Source organism: Puma concolor, chromosome A1 (genome assembly GCF_028749965.1).
Source record: "Puma concolor isolate L17-30 chromosome A1, mPumCon1.1.hap2, whole genome shotgun sequence".
Taxonomy (NCBI): domain Eukaryota; kingdom Metazoa; phylum Chordata; class Mammalia; order Carnivora; family Felidae; genus Puma; species Puma concolor.
The window spans coordinates 121,936,349-121,953,724 of NC_141667.1; the positions used below are offsets into that span (position 1 = coordinate 121,936,349).

A 17,376-nucleotide genomic window follows, 5' to 3' on the forward strand; every position below is an offset into this window, starting at 1 on the left:
CTTGTCTTTCATTCTCCTAACACTACTTCCTGTCCTACCAGGCTTACTCAGCAATGAAACTTGCGAGGGCACCGCCATACACCATCCTCAAGGACACGCAGGGCAGGCACCCATAGAGAGAGGCGGGAGGTGTGCACCCTGAGCAGGTGGAAGGTGGCACGGGCCGTCTCGTGAGCACCTTGCTGGCCCTGAGCAGGAGACTCACGTTTCTCTGCTGACTGCATGGTGTGGAAGAGCGTCAGGGGCCTTTCGCTGCAGGAAGGGGGCTTGGAGTCACTGCTCTTCTTCCGGGACAGGTGCAGCTGGGCATTGGTGAGAGGCATATCAGGCACGGTGTTGAATATCTGCAAGTAAAGTTTCACAAAAGGGTCACACGCTGCTGTGAGTGGGGGAGCAAGCACAGGCCCCGACCAGCACAACCGAAAGCTTGGTGGTATGAAAGAATCAGCAAGAAAAAGACCCGAAAAGACCACCAGCATTTGCTCAGGATTTCACTTGAAACGTCTCTCAGAAATGATATTAAACGTTTTCTTTCAGAAGCATATCCTGGATATTGGGGACTATTTCCTTCCATTTCTAGCCCCTTCTGCTGTCACTTCCCTTGATGTTCTGTCGGTTGTTCTTTCCAGGAGAAATGGGAATGTATTGTGCTAAATACAAGCCATGGTCTATTACCAAGGCTTTGAGCTTTCTGACTACCTTTTGTCCAGAACCAATTAATCAAAACCCCTTTACTTTTCCTCACTGGTTCTATTGACCAGTTCTTAACGACTCCTTCACAACTTTCTTAGAATGTGAAACATGCATTTAAATAACATTCCAAGAAGAAGTCCAGAGCAGGGCACCAGTTCTGGGTCCTCTGTCATCCTTAGATGGAGCCTGCTTTCTAGTTCAGGAGCTGTGCATCATCTTTGATGCTGAGTGTTTTCTTATTTAAAAGGCGGGGGGGTGGGGGAGGCTGATGACAAATGTAACCAGTACTAACATTTGGAAAATGTAGAAAAGCATCAAGAAAAAAAAGAGAACAACTTTTCCAATTCCACTACTTAAAGGTAACTACTACAAACATGTGAGTTTTCTTATGAACTTTTTTCTTTTAAGCTTTCACAAAAAAAAAAAAAAAAAAAAAAAGTCCCAGGGAAAATAAGAAGAAAACAATAGACTAAAATCATGACAATTTTTTCTCTTTTTACAGATATAAGTTTGATAGAACTATGATAACAGCTACACTTATACAGTGCTTGCCATGATTACTGTAGCCGCCATGTAATGTCAGTTCCCTGGGGATTAGTCACTGCATGTGTTTTACATGTGGCTCATTCAATTCTCAATGATCTGGAGCAACAGGTACTGTCCTCACCATTTATAATGAAGAACCAAGGCAGAGAGGTTAAACTGCCACAACTATAGATACAATCACAGATAACACAGAAAGCTGTCTCCCTCGGTTTTTCTAGATTTCTTTTCAAACACATAAAAATAGTCACACTAATTCATTCAATCAAGAAAGATCTTTCGAGCATTTACTTCATACCGAGGACTCTGGGTCTAGCACTGCACGAGGTAAATGTGTTCCCCGTGGCTGGAGAGTTTGCATCCGGTAGCTGTGATTTACTGGGCATCTGCCATATGCCAGGTGCCATGTTAAGTGCTTTGTGTGAGTTATCTCAATGTCAAAAGAACATCTTCCCTAAATGGGATTATATAATCTACATATATTAGTATCCCATACATCTAACAGTATATTTCAACGTTTCTCCCTTGTTTAAAAAATAGGTTGGTGCGCCTTAGTCGGTTAAGCATCCGACTTAAGCTCGGGTCATGATTTCATGGTTCGTGGGTTCGAGCCCCGGGTCGGGCTCTGTGCTGACAGCTCGGAGCCTGGAGCCTGCTTTGGATTCTGTGTCTCCCCGCCTCTCTCTGCCCCTCCCCTGCTTGTGCTATCTCTGCCTCTCAAAAATAAATAAACATTAAAAAAATGGTAAACGTGATTCTTAATGGTTATATGACAACCACACTGTATTAAGATATCAATATTTATTGATCCACTCATTATCATCTGTCACTCTGGAGCTAGCCTCCTTCTGGATTTCTTCTTTCTCAACAATCATGAGTAACAAGAGAAAGGTAGGGGTACCCCACTTCCTTCAACTATGGATGGCATTAGACACACCACAGACTAATGGCCCTCTCTTCTTTGTGCATACATTTTAAAGTAGAACTCTGAAGCAGATATATAGAAAGCAAAGTCATAAGAATGATGAGAATTTTAGCCAAGACAGCTGCGCTCCATGGGCTGGCAAGTCCTTGGGCTCCAATGATGCCAGCCAGCTGGTTAAGTCAGTCTCGCTCCCAAACACAGCTGTCTGAAAACAGCATTACCATATTTTCCCTAGGGGACTGAATTTTCAACAAAATAAACTGAATCACAACATAGCTGAGTTCAAGTGGGGCGAGGGGGTAAGAAGAGAAGGGGACTTAAAGCAAAAACAACAGAAACGTCCTGGCTTCCAGAGGAATTGGCACCCCTAAAAATAAGTACCAGCGCTATGCATATATATGTACAAGTCTCCTGAGTATCTGCGAGGGAAGCAAAAAGAAACCATGGTTCTTAATGAGCTCAAGGACCACAGCCTCTAAGAGGCTTTCTCCCCTTTACTGTGTTCCCGAAACAACACTGAGCCATGAGCCTACTCCCGGGTGAGCACCTCATGGCACACGAATATCACTGACATGTAAACCTTGCTCCTGTATGTGATCATCCGTGCCTGCACGCCAGGTGCTGTGCTAGGTACTCACGTGAGCTCTCTCTAAGCCGCAGGTCAATTCAGCATGTAAAGTAGGGTGAGCGTGCCACGGGAGAGATTTCCTGACCTGCTGCACAGCAAAGCAGGAGAGGGGTGGGAACCGGAATCTACGGCTGTGGCTTCTCCCATCTGCACTCTCCACTTCTTCAGCCGTCTCATTCTTTCAGCTCAGCTTTTCCCAGCCAATCTTCACTATAGAAGCCATGCCCCAGACCCACAAGCACAGATTTCAACAGGTAATGGTGCCTCTTAGCACCCCTCTGCCTCTGGCCTCAAGTACAGCCCTCTCGGCCATCCCGATAGCTGAAAACATCTGAAAATGAATTCAGACTTAGTGAGAGGCCTCCGCCCCCTTACGTCTGGCCTCCAAGCTTTGGAGCTCTTCGCGCAACTATAATGGGCACAGAGATAATGTATACGCATATTAATTTCAACTGTCACCAAAAATGTGGTGGTTGTACTCCTGCCTAAAAACTGTAGGAAACACTGGGGAAACAAAGACGACTTGAGTTGTGAGGAAAGGCCGTGGATTTCGGCAGATGCGTGAAAAATTGCTTCCAAAGCAATGTTGATACACACCAAGCAGGAAGAGATGTGGGAACATAGGAGAGTATTTGATTCTTGCACACGGGTAGCTTTCTTTCAAAGAAAAGTTGTTTGGGAAACCAGCACCATTTCGGGTGAGAACTACAGTCCCCAAGGCCAGCTCTCTGGGCCTCGATGTGAGCCAGGCCCAGGCCGCTGAAGAGCTCTGATGGGGCTGTTCTCATGCGCCAAAATGCAAAGTGCCGGACACAAGACTATCGCCACTGTGATTACATGTGTTTCTGAAGTGCAAGGGCACCTCTGTAAATGAGACCTCATGACCACCAGTGCAGAGGATACAAACTTACATTAAGGAGACTGGGAAATCATTCCCCAAAATACTGCTGTTCATTTAACTCTGAAACTTGAACAAATGCGAGCTGTTTGAAGCCTGCCTATGGTCTGGCCACCTTCTAGCCAGGCCAAGAGTTTGTCTCTGTGCCAAAAGCTCAATTTGGAATTCTGATGCGAATCTAAATTTTTCACAGTTTTTTTGGTTATTCCGATCCTATTTTGCTTGGAAGAGATAATTTCAAGAAAATCCAACGAGGTTTCCTTTGTTCTGTTCAGAACAATCAGTGTACAAATGACTGCTGAATGATGGAAGGGTGAGTTCCCATCACCTATGAACAATGGATTTATGGAACTCTACCATGTGGCCGGAACAATCTACTCATGTCACAGAGACTTTCTAAATGAATACACAAGGGGGGCGGGGATTTATTTTGTGCCCCAAGTGGCCTGTTAATTCTATCCAAACTTACAAACTAATTCTGACTTAGTTAGGAACGCCTTAGAAATAAAAGTTTTTCAGAAAGCTGGGGTGCTTGGGTGGCTCTGTTGGTTGAGTGTCTGACTTGGGCTGAGATCATGAACTCAGGGTTTGTCAGTTCAAGCCCTGCACTGGGCTCCCTGCTGTCAGTGCAGAGCCTGCTCCGATCCTCTGTCCCCCTTGCCCTCTGCCCCTCCCCCATTCTTGCACTTTCTCTCTCAAAAATAAATAATCATTAAAAAAAAAAAAAACTTATTGGGAAGGCTATAAGCCTTCTGGAAGCTACTGAGGAATAAAACTGTAAAATAAAAATACAACTCTGGATACTCTTCCAAGTATTCTCAATTTCAAGCTTCCTATAAGTGGAATTAGCAGTCCCATAAATACCAAGCTCCTGTTTCTCCTTAAGCTGTGGTCAGGAGAGTGGTCAGGGCACTTTGGGCTCTGCAGTCACACAGAACTGGGTGGAGTCCAGGTTCTGCTGCTTACTCAGTGGGCAACACCTACAGCTGCACTGACCTCACCAACACTGATAATCAGCATCACTGTCACAAGGCCACAAAAAGCACAGGAAAGGAATGTACACTTGTCATATGGGTGGAAAGCAAAGAGGCTTGGGAGATAGACAGACTTGGGTTCAACTCAGGCAAGAGCCTCAACCCCTCTGAGCCTGTTTCTCTTGTGTAAACAAGGAGGATCCTATGCCTGCCTCACAGAGCTATTAAAAAGCTAAGGCACATGAAGCACTGAGCACACGGAACCTAGCAAAGAATGGGCTAGAGATGGTAGTGGTATAAATAACAATAAAATAACCAATAGGTATTGAGTGGCCATCATGCTCAGTTATTTGCATAAATTATCTCATTATTTTTACTCAGAATAACTCTGTAAGAAAGGTACTATTATTCTTGGCATAGTGAATGCGAGGAAACTAAGACTCCGTGAAGATAAACTGATTTGTCCAAGGTCACCTATGTGCACGTAGCTGGACTGGAAACTTAGCACGACTGTCTAGATCTTAACCACCTGTAGTCTTTATACCTATTATTAATTTGAGAGACAGAGGACAAAACAAAAAGGATACAAGTTTTACAGTTCAATGGATCTGACTTTAGTTGCCTACTAGTAGTTCTGGAACTCTGAACAAGTTGTGTAACTCTCTGACCTACAGATGCCTCATCTGTAAAAACTCCCGGGACTGTGGCGAAGACTGAAACACCTAACACGGTTTGACACTCAGCGTTCAAGAGATATTACTGCATTCAATAAAAAAGTGGAAGAAGGGAAATAAGTGGAGACTCAACAATGAATTATTTGCAGTCAGGACACAAGGATTTAATTTATAAGTGCAAATTTAATTACTGCTCTTTGCAAAACATCGATCTTAACTGCTTACAGCAATGTTAAAATTTCCTGTTCTTTTCCTTTGCATCATCTACAAAACTCAAATTTCACTGCCTGCCCCCCCCGCCTGCCAGAGGCCCATCTTGACACTGTAGACCACTGACACTTGCTAAATTTGTTTTTAGCCATGGCACATACACATTTTTATACCTCTTCCGGTCCCGTTCATACATGCTCCTGTAATTTACAAGGATTAGGAGCTTCCCTAAAATGTGTGGGGTACACTCTTTATTATGTGCTGTGATTTTTATGGGAGGAAAATTAGGTCATGATGAAGAGTTCCTGGTCTGTAACTGCAAAGTAGCTCTCAGACAATAAATCAATGACAGAGGCCTGGGGATTACAAAGCAAAACAGAAGAGACTGAATGTTTTCCTGAGACACAAATTCATCAGTTCCAAGTATTAAAGGATCAACAAATCTGGGCTTGTTTAACGTGAGGACTGTCTGCTTTGGGAGTGGAAGGCTGGAACTACCAAGCAGGGCTCGCAGACTGCCCACTCCCTCTCATGGACAGACAGTGCAGCAAGGCCACTTAGGGCCCGAGAAGCCATAAACCCAGCGCCTTTCCATGGGAAAGCCAGGCAAGTCATAATAGGGCTCATTTATAGTAACAGTTAAGAAACCAAATTCATAGGCTACAGCTACAGAGAGGGTTTTTAAGGACAATTGGAAGTCCGATGTCCTATCGCTATCAGCATTTTGGCAGAGAGATCAACAATTTAGAAAGTAGTTTGGGAGTTTTATTAACAGTCCTTCAAGAAGAAACCAATTCCATTTAGTAACGGAGGGCTATGTAGATGTCATGGGTAATCCATGGGATGTTAGGGTTTTCACTATCTCAAAAAAGATTCTATTTCTTGTTCTTTTTGTCAACAGAGAGAAAGAGACGAAAACATAACAAAACTCTACCCTTATCTGAGCAACATTAAAGGAACTACACATTCACACAATGATTGGTTTATCTGGGGCTTATTGGGAGGGAATATACATGCTTAGATCCACAACCTGATCACATGATTAAAGATTAACGTGCACACATTTGACACTCAAGAAAAGTAAAAAGGCCCATGAAGGAAGCATTCCAGCCCAGCATACAAGTAAATCTAGCTTACTTTTAAACCTAACATGGATAGGACCAAAAAAAGTATATTCAGGAATGAATGGAAGGAAAGGTCACAAAAATTCCTGATGAACACATAAAAAAAGCCACGATCATAAGATACAAGATTAATTTCCCATTAATTCCCCTAATTCCCAGTCTCCATCATCATCATTAATGTTGCATATCAACAACAGCCTGAAATATCAAGAAAATGAAATAAAACTACCAAATGCTTGTCAGTTGCCAAAAACAGCTCAAGCCAATTGTATTTTACTAACTGATGTACATTTTGTGTGCAAACCCCAACAGCAGTGCAATGGATTTCAATTCCACTGACATTTTGGTAAAAGCAGATCAAGGTAGTTGGGTGGGCCCAAATCAACTCAAATCAAGACAAATGAGTTGAAAGACACTACCATTCCAATGGGAATGCAAGATTGCTTAGGCCATGGTGTTTACCCTAGTGTTTAGTGGGGCCATCCATGGTTACCAGCTCTTCTCCTTGTCATGTAAGATTCAAAGTTAACGTATTTTAAAAGGGGGCATCTTTGGGCATTTCTAAGAATTAACAATGTAAAGGTCAACCCTCCTACCTCTTCCAAAGCAAACTGATGAACCGGGGAAAAGAATCATGATGATTTCTTTTATAAAAGATCGACAGGCATTAAAAGGGGCAATACTGATAAAACCATGTGGTGCACGGGCACATATGCGCACATGCACATTCTTCTTCATGTGCAAAAACCCTCTTGAGTGTCACAGCCATAAGAAATATTGTGGACCATCACAGAACGAGTGGGTCCAATCCTACTATTATAGGTTGGAATTTAATAGGAAGATGTAACACACACACACACACACACACACACACACACACACACACACACACACACGTTATTAACCAGAGATTTCATGTTTAACTAAAACTATATAAGAAGAAAGCAGTTTGTTTCCTTGATAGGATTGCTCTTCCCAAACACCTAAAATTTTAAAGTTATTGGCAATGTAGTCTTCCAAAAAAAAAAAAAAAATTTAAAGTAGCAAAATCCCTAGGCTTTGGGGCATTTTACAATGACAGCACTCACCATTTTGCTTTACTATCTTAACTAGCAGCATATAAATATTGGTACCTGCCACTATAACCCTACATATTGGCCTGCTTGATGTTTTAAGGCTGAGAGTGATCAGCTGTGAGCTGGGCAAAGATTGCATCCATACAGAAATGGTCATTTTACAGAACAGATTGTTACCTTAAACCAAGTTTGCAGTAAGACTTAAAATCTTTCCCCTTTGAAATGTGACTACAGGTTTGTTTGTTTGTTTGTTTGTTTAAAAAAGGCAATCTCTTAAGTTTATTCTTCTTTAGACCTCACGAAGAACCAAATAAAATAGGATCTTAGTGTACCTTGTGTTAAGTAAGGACTGTAAGTCAAAGGTTACACTCTGAAACTGTTTTTATATATAAAGCCACAAGTTTACAATAGCATGGTCAGCTCTATGATTTCACGATTTGACAAGTGATTTTGATATCAATAATCAAAGTGCAATTTGGTTCAGCTCCCAGGGAGGTCCTTCCAAAGTGCTGAGGTAATCATTTCACCCCTTTACCTGGAAACCTGACAGTTCTCATTTTTCAGGAGTAAACACAAACCCTTTGCTATAGCTTTCAAGACTCCAGACAATGGGTAAAACCAACAGTTTTTGGCAGCATCCCCCACCACTTGCTAACATATTACCCACCATTCTTTCTCAACCATGTAAAGTTTAATACACATGAGTTAATTAATCCTGATTGACTGACGTTCCCCTGGAAGGCTTTTCCTCTTGTCTCAACTCTTTCTCTGCCTAGAAAATGTCTTTATCTGTCTGAGCCTGATACCAACAAAATTAAATGATTTCTCCTCAGTGCTGCCATACATTTTACTCATCTTATTGGATGCCACTTAGCACACGGTATCATGCTTAGTTGTACCCTGATAAAATTGGAGCACCTTGGGAAAAACGTCCGATCTTACTCATTTGCAGCCAACAGTAGGTGCTCAAACAATGCAGTGCCCAGAGACAAACTAGAACAGATTTGAATAGCTTGGGTTGTGAAAGCATTTCAGCCCTAGCTCCTCTCCTAAAGGCTGTTTCTTAAACTTCTTGCACATCAGGTTTATAACTTGTAAATTAGAGGAAAAATATTGATCTTACAAAAATGAAATGATATGATGGATATAAAGCTGCTTGGCACATTATCTTGTAGACAAGAAGCTATAAGTAAAAGTTAACTATTGCTGGGGTGCCTGGGTGGCTCCGTCGGTTAAGCATTCAACTTCAGCTCAGGTCATGATCTCGGTTTGTAGTTTCGAGCCCCATGCTGAGCCCTGTGCTGACAGCTCAGATCCTGGAGCCTACCCCGGATTCTTTGTCTCCCTCTCTCTCTGCCCTCCCCTGCTCACACTATCTCAAAAATAAATGAGCATTAAAAACTTTTTTAAAAAGGGTAACTATTGCGGCCAATATTACCTCTAGACTATGCACGTTACAAAAATCCATTACCTACATATCTGTATGTATTACCAAACATGGAAAAAGGACGATCCCCCATGAGTCCCCAAACATAATTGCTATCTTCTGGCTTTTTCCTCTCTGCCTCCACTTACTGTGGGATATTTATTTCCTACAACGATTCCAAACAGTGCTCTCCTCGCTGGATCTGCAGGGGGAGGTGAAGGACAGAGTTTCTGGCCATATGCTTTAGCCATATGCTTAAGCCAGTTCAAACACAGGAGCCTTTTTCCTTCTCTTCAAAAAAGATGTTTCGTCAGGTAAAAGTGAATTTTCTGGCTAGCAAGCATTCCCCCTCCTCTCTCTTTTAAATGTCAATTTTGATGACAAAGAGGTTTTTCCAGTTTTAGACATTGATGAGTTAGTTCCCCACACTGAGGCTTTCAAAGGGTATTTGAGGACTAACTTGTCAGTATCACCAAATGTCCCCCTGTTCTGTAAAAATTGGCAATGCTGAGGAGAAGGAGAAGAGTGCTTCCTATAAGAAATACTGAGGAGCTGCCTGTGTTTAGGGCAAGACTCTCATAGGAAAGCAATGCCTTCTCCAACAGAAACTACACGCAAACCTGCCAGGCATGCGAGGTGAGGTCTTATGAGAGAACCCCTGCACAGACGGCGGCCCACAACTGCTCCTTCACCTCTATGAGCACAGTGCTTCTCCCAGCGGAGGTGGGTTCTATTTCCCACCCTTTCAATCTGGCTGGCCTGGTGACCTGCTTTAACCAACAGAATGTGGCTGAAGCAACAACGTGCGGACTAAGGCCCTCTTGGATCATCCAGCTGCAGTCAAAGCATTCCAGCAGATACCATATGGAACACACAGGAGCCCTCCTCAAATTTTCTGACCCACAGAATTGAGGGAAAAAAAAAAAATCCTTGCTATTTTAAGAAACTAGGTTTGGAGATGATTTTTATGCAGGAATAGATAATTGAAATAGGCATCTTAAGATTCTCCCCCCAACCCAAGGAAGGAAAAAAAAAAAGAGGTTAGAGTGGGAGAGAGCCAAAGCATAAGAGACTCTTAAAAACTGAGAACTGAGGGTTGACGGAGGGTGGGAGGGAGGGGGTGGGTGATGGGTATTGAGGAGGGCACCTTTTGGGATGAGCACTGGGTGTTGTATGGAAGCAAATTTGACAATAAATTTCATATATTGAAAAAAAAAAAAGAAAAACAAAAGACTCTCCCCCCCCCCCAACCGTGTGTGTGTGTGTGTGTGTGTCTATGTGTGTGTCCAATGGCTAGATGCCTAGGTTTCTACACCCTCTCTTGGTACCATCTTCTATTATTGGGTGCCTCCTAATTTTATTCCAAAGGACCAAGTAAATACGTTCTACAAAATGTTTGTAACAATATGAGGGAGTATTATGCCAGTAATTGTGGGGGCCATATATTTAAGACCTGTATTCAGATTTGTTTCAAGCAAGAGGGCATATACTATTGCATGCTTCTTACTGGAGGACAGGATGGAAAGATGCTGTTGGAAAGCATTTCTTCATGTGGGGTTTCAGTATTTTGTCCTACTCATGATGCTAGTTAAAGAAGTAGTCACTCATTGACATTTGTGTATGTGCGCATGTTTCTAGAAAATTACAGTCAAGCCTAAGGGAATGCTCATTAAATATTAACTAAGATCTTAATAGCTTAAATTTTAAAGAACAAGTCTCTGACAATATTCATCTGAGGACACAAAAGTGCTCTGGATTTGATGACTGAAGTTCATCAAATGGGAGGAAATTAATCCAAAGCATCATCTCCAGAAAGCCAGGGGCCAAAGGACGGCCACGGATGCTTAGGATTCCTATTAGGTGGATCTAACAAGTGCTTATTTTATACCCAACCAGCCCTAAAGGTATATTTAAAAAGTAATCCAGCTGACTTACTCTAAGTTGTTTTTACCAAAAAGGCAAACCTAATGAATGAATATGAAGGACTTTCTCCCCAGAATTATGCACATATCCAGGTCTTGCAAACTTTGGCCCATCATGGACCCCCGAGGGGTCCTCTATCGAGGTGGTACGTTAGCTCCCTCACCACTGGAGACAGGCACTCTGGTGCAGCCTTCATCCCAGAAATGTTTTCATTCATAGTCCTTCATCACTGGCTCCCACAGGAACATAAAACCTCACTGTGATTCATCCCACTCTCTGGCATAGACTAATGAAAGAGAGCATATAATGAAGCACTGTAATACTCTCTTAATGCTGTATGTACCTTAACAAATACCAGCAGAGAGAAACATAATTTATAATCCAACAAACCAGATGTGTATTTTCAACCAGTTCTTGCCCATATACTTACAGTCCTGACCATGCACTTCAAATTTCATTTCTATTTCTGTATTTTGTGCCCTAGGCAGGATGGCTCCTTGTTTACACAAGTTTCAATATTGTTTTAGCACTTTCTGGTCCTTTTCCATACCTTGTGACTTTTGAATATGCTTGCTGGCTTTGAAGGCCCAAAGATACCAAAAAGAGTTACAGTTCAAAAATCATTAGACACTGCCCTTTGGGGAGATGGAATATAATCAAACTGCTCATTCCTCACATATCTGTCTCAACATTTAATCGTTTATTCACAAAAAGATTAAGTTGTAAAAAATATTATTTTTGGGAGGGGAACATGTGACATTCAGAAGTAGACTTGAGCTCTATTTTCAGAGAACTCTGTTGAGACTGTTAAAAACAATAGTTTTCCATTAATGAGCCCTACTTCATGCCAGATTCTTGGCTAAGTCCTTTATGTATCATCTTGTTTAAGCCTCACAGCAATCCAACTGAAGAAACATGGCAAACTGGCTAGCGGCTCATCAAACTAGCTTCCCCTTGCTCTGGGTACACAGTTCATTCACTTTCCCAGCCTCCTTTGCAATTAGATGTCACCATGTGACTGACTTCTGGCCAATGGAATGTGGAAGAAAATAAGGAAAGCATCTTGGAGGCTTAGTTCATGCACTCTTAACCCAGGGTTCCACGCTTTCTCATTTTCCTCGCCAACTGGTTGATTACAGAGATCTGCAGAGCAGAAAGCAGAGCTACTAGAAGGAAGGAACATGCGTTACTTAACTGCTACACAGGATGCCACTCTCAGAATACCTACAGTGAACCATTATGTGAGCAAGAGATAAACTTCTATTTCCTGATTCACTGATATTCGGGGGTTATTTGTTGCAGCGGTTAAAGTGTACTGAAAGTACTTTCATGAGCATAGAGAGGTTAAGTAATCTACTCAATAAGTAGAAAGAGACGGCAGATTTGAATCCAAGTGTCTTATCTCTAGAAACCATTTTTTAAAATGTTTATTTATTTTTGAGAGAGAGACAGAGTGCAAGCATGGGCGGAGCAGAGAGAGAGGGAGACAGAATCCCAAGCAAGCTCCAGGCTCCAAGCAGTCAGCACAGAGCCAGACGCGGATGCGAGACCATGACTGAGCCAAAGTCGAACGACCAACCAACTGAGCCACCCAGGCACCCCTCTAGAAACCATTTTTAACTGTTATTCAATTATATTCCCTTTTTGCAAGTTCATTTTTATCATATGTCACACAAACTTCACCTATACCTAATTAGACTATATATGAGAGAGGTGGCTGGATGATGGTCCAAAGTTGGCAACAAAGAAAACGTAATTTTTCAAATAAATAATATGATTTCCTATCTCTATTAACCATGTAAGAGAGAGGCCATGCTACTCACACAACTTTGCAGGATATTTGTTACTTTTTGAAAGTTTATCCTCAGAGGTTCTTGGGTAGTTAATTTTAACTCTCTACAACAAATTACCTCAAAGACCTGGTGACTTAAAACATTTAGCACCTCTCTCAGTTTCTATGGGTCAGGAATTCAGGAGAGGCTTAGCTCAGTGGTCTTCTATGAGGTTGCACACAAGATGTCGGTGGGGGCTGCATCATCTGAAAGTGTGACATCCAAAGCAGCTCATTCACTTGGTGGCCAAATTGGTCTGCTTGTTGGCAGGAAGTCTCACTTTCTCCCCACAGGGTTGTGTGACTGCCCTCACAACATGGTGGCTTATTTTCCCCAAAGCGAGCAAGTCCACAAGCCAAGGGCAATGTTGCAAGGCCTTATTTGATCAGTGTTCAAAGTCATACTCCATTATTTTTGCAATAGCCAATTGATCACATTGGGATCAATACTGGGTTCCCCTATGCAGTGAAGGGACTACACAAGGCAGTGAATACCAGGAGGCAAGGGTCACTTGGAGCCATTAGGGAGGCCAGGTACCACAAGAGCCCATTCATTCATCCAACACAAATATACTGAGTGCCTATGAGGACCTGGGGACAAAGCCGTGGACAAAACCAAGTCCTTGCATGCATAAAGCATACATTATAGTGGAGGTCAGAAAGGCAAAATTTTAATGAGGAGGTAAACCATGTAGCATGCTAGGAAGAGGTAAGTGCTACAGAGAGAGAAAGCAGGAGTCGTGGGAAGGGGAATGCTGGAGTTGGGACTGTAGGCAATTCTAAACAGAGAGATCTAGGCAAGCCTCACTTAGAGGGCCTAAAAGAGGTAAGAAAGTATACCATGAAGTTACAGGGAGGAAGACTCGTCCAAGTACTGGGACAGCAACTGCAAAGGCCTTGAGGTGGGCATGTTTGCAACGAAAGGCAAGGCCGTCAAGATGGCCATAGGAATGAACTGAAGGAGAAGGCTGTAGATGAGATGAGGTAAGTAAAAGAGGCAAGAGCAGAGTCTGTGTGGGACCTTCTAGGCTCTTGTAAGGGCTCTGACTTTCACCAAGTGAAGTGGGAAGCCAGTGGATGGTGCTTAGCAGACAATTGGTATGATCTGACTTAGCACTTAAAAAAAAAATCTCACTCTGGTGACTAATATCAAAATAGAGAGGCCAAGGGTGGGAGAAGAGAACAAATCAGGATGCTCTTGTAAATATTGAGACAAGAGATGATGACGGCTTATGTTAGAGTGTTATCAGGTGCAGACAAGTGGTGAGAAGTGGTCTGACTGTACATTTATTTTGCAGGTTATCTAGCACAATTAGATCACCATTCTAGCAGAGTTTTCATTTAGGAGGGGCAGCATTTTTAAAATTATTTTTTATTATATCTCATCACTGTGGCTCTCAAATGGTGTTCTAGGAGACCCTATGAATTCTGAGAAGCTTCTTAAGAATTTGCTAGTGGGAACTAAGATGGGGCAGATGTAATGAAGCTTCATGGCCCCACTCCAGTTCTGTAAGGATAGCTCTGTGTTGACATAGTTTATTATGTACGATGAGAGACATCTTTTTAAGAAAGACCAGAAACCCCAATGCCCTAAAAGAAAACAGACTCCCCCTCCAACACACACACACACACACACACACACACACACACAATGAAAAAATACACCATTTAGAAAACTGGAACGTAAACACAGTAGGAAAAACATCTGCACTACAAGATAAAAATAGTTTACTCTCCCTAGTATTAAAACCAACCAAGCAACAAACAAACCTGAAATTTATGAGAAGACAATCAAGTAAAAAATGGGTAAAGGGCATTTTGTAAATGAGGGTCAAAAGGGTACCTCTTCATTGGATTGTTGTGACCATACATTGACAACCCACATCAAGTGCTTAGCATAGCTCCTGGTACAGAAGAAAGGCTCAACCAGTGCTGCCCATCACAACTGCTACCATAACAACCACTGTTGTTGCCCTACTCTCCATCTGGCCAAAGCTGCCATGACAAGATGACCGTCACTAACACCACCACCATTATTAGCAGCTTCATCAGCATCATGGTGTAAAAGTCATTAGCAATGGGAACTTGCAACTACCTTGAATGCCATTTCCAACTCAAGTCCCCCCAAAGTAAATTCTTCACTCACAGTAACCAATAGTATATTACCTTTTCGTGATTTTCTATGAGGATCTCAATGACAATGTTCTGAAACTTGATATCCATGATGGCTGCTACTGTTTCTTCCTGAGGACGCAGTAGGGTGGGTCCAAACACCACGCCGAGGTTTGCCACTGTCATCAGATTCTGCTTGTGGTTATTAGCGACACTGGGAGGAAGGAAAAGAAAAGGCACAAATGAGAGAAAGACTGTACAAATAGATAGCTGACTTCCCGGTGCCTTCCCCTATCTTCAGACTCCTCATCTGGCCGGAGTCAGACCCTGGGACATCTTCAGATATCAAGTCCAAAGAGAGACTTCTCTACTTGTATTTTTGTCCCCCAGAGTTTTAGAAATCTTCAGTATTCAGGCTACTTTGCTCTTTCAGGATATGACATTCCTTTACACATTTCTGTTTTGCCTACACCAACCAACCAACCAACCAACCAAAGCAGCTGCCCTCCAAAATGTGAAACTTTGCACATCTGAATCCCTGCTCTGCAAATCCAGGTAACTGCTAAACTTTCTTAATTATGAATTTTATACTTCGCTGCTGCTTAAACTCCTGTGGTGATCATTAGCATTTTCTCTAGTGCAAATATAAAAACTCTTGATGGCTTTCATACATTTGCAAACAAGGCACAAGAGAAACCTAATTTTATTTTATTTATTTTTAATGTTTATTTTTGAGAGGGAGAGAGAGACAGAGTACAAGTTGGGGAGGCAGCAGAGAGAAGAGAGACAGAGACAAAGACACAAGAGAGACAGAATGCTTTGCAGGCTCCAGGCTCTGAGCTGTCAGCACAGAGCCCAATGTGGGGCTTGAATTCATGAACTGCGAGATCATGACCTGAGCAGAAGTCAGATGCTCAACCGACTGAGCCACCCAAGTGCCCCCAAACAGACTTATTTTTAAACAATGGATAGATCTTACGAAGTCCAGCACTTTAGGCTCAAAGTATTAAACTCCATCACATAAAACATATGGCTTTCATTAAGCAAAACATGTGGCACAAACAGAAATAAAAATGCACCACTGTGTATATCCATGTACATGGCTGTGTTTATATTGTCACTTATACTCAAAGTCTAAGAACACACAGGGTCAGCAGTAGCTGGGTCTGAGTAATCTGCTAAATACATATACTTAGTTTTGGATAAGTACTACTCAAAACATGTATCTGATCTTCATACCCCAGCCACCATGACCTAGCCATAAAACTTAATTGTTCATTTGCTGGCCTTGCGTATAAAAATATGCAAATGATCTACAGGCAACAAATAAGTTAAAAGTTAGGCTCAATTTAGTACTGTTAAGAAAATATTAGGGGCTTCACTAAATCACCTGTTAGAAAAAGGAAACTATTCATTACTAGCAACTAGAGAGAAATTGGTCACAGATAGTAGTTTGCACAGACATACCTCCCTAGCATTTAGTGCTATTTATACAGAGTATTTTTCACACAATTCTATAAATGCCTGCACTGTTTCTCTTGAATACTTCTATTTGGTAGGAGGAGAAGAAGTTCTACTGCCTTCAGTGCTGGTTGTGAAACTGAGCCTTCACTGAAATTACTATGTCAACCAATTTTATCAGCAGATGTGTACTTTTCTATAATTTTCCAGGGCTAAAAGTCTAATTTCATAAAAACTTTCTCTGCTGAAAGGGGCAGGAAGGGTCGTTAGGTCAGTGAAACTTTTAACCGTGGAATGGTCCAGATACGAAGAGAATTTGCTTGCTGACTGTTAAGCAAGGTCAGTGGCCACTGGTATCTTGGCCTGTTTCTGGTCCACATAAAAATATTCTGCGTTTTTTGAGTTGTAGTGCTGTGTCTCCATTTTACTTACACACTTCCCAGGTACGCATCATGTTTCTGAAAGCATTAATGCTCAGGGTCAAGTTCTTACCTGGCAAGGGCAAAGATTCCGGTTCTGTGCCTCAATCAATAAGTATGCATATCTACAAGCTGCTTGTAACATCACTTCTTTCAACATGGGCTCTTGGGTGCAGGAAGTGAATTCCATGCCCTTATTCTTCCCCCTCCCAAATGAACAAAGCCATTAGACTTACCCCTCCTGCCACAAAAGTCCCTTGTGCAAATGAGTCAACAAGATATTTATGTATCAAAGTACTTTTAAATTGTAGACCAATATAAAAACATATGGTTTGGATGATGATTTTTTTTTTTAACCACCGTGCTTCTCAGCACTACCTCTGACTAAAGCAACAGCCTCCTAGCCAGGATCCCTGACTAGCATTTCCACAGTCAGGTTTATCCTGACTGCTACCACCA

The 17,376-nt window shown here is 42.1% G+C and overlaps 1 protein-coding gene across 1 annotated transcript in view; it reads right to left on the reverse strand.

The window, feature by feature from the left end:
* ARHGAP26 (Rho GTPase activating protein 26) overlaps positions 1-17,376 on the reverse strand; it is a 432,059-nt gene that overhangs the window by 88,580 nt on the left and 326,103 nt on the right. The window contains exons 18-19 of the mRNA XM_086716387.1: positions 15,092-15,251; positions 206-344 (exon numbers count right to left, since the gene is read on the reverse strand). Of these exons, the coding sequence (XP_086572513.1) occupies positions 206-344; positions 15,092-15,251 (299 nt within the window). The remainder of the gene's footprint in view (positions 1-205; positions 345-15,091; positions 15,252-17,376) is intronic.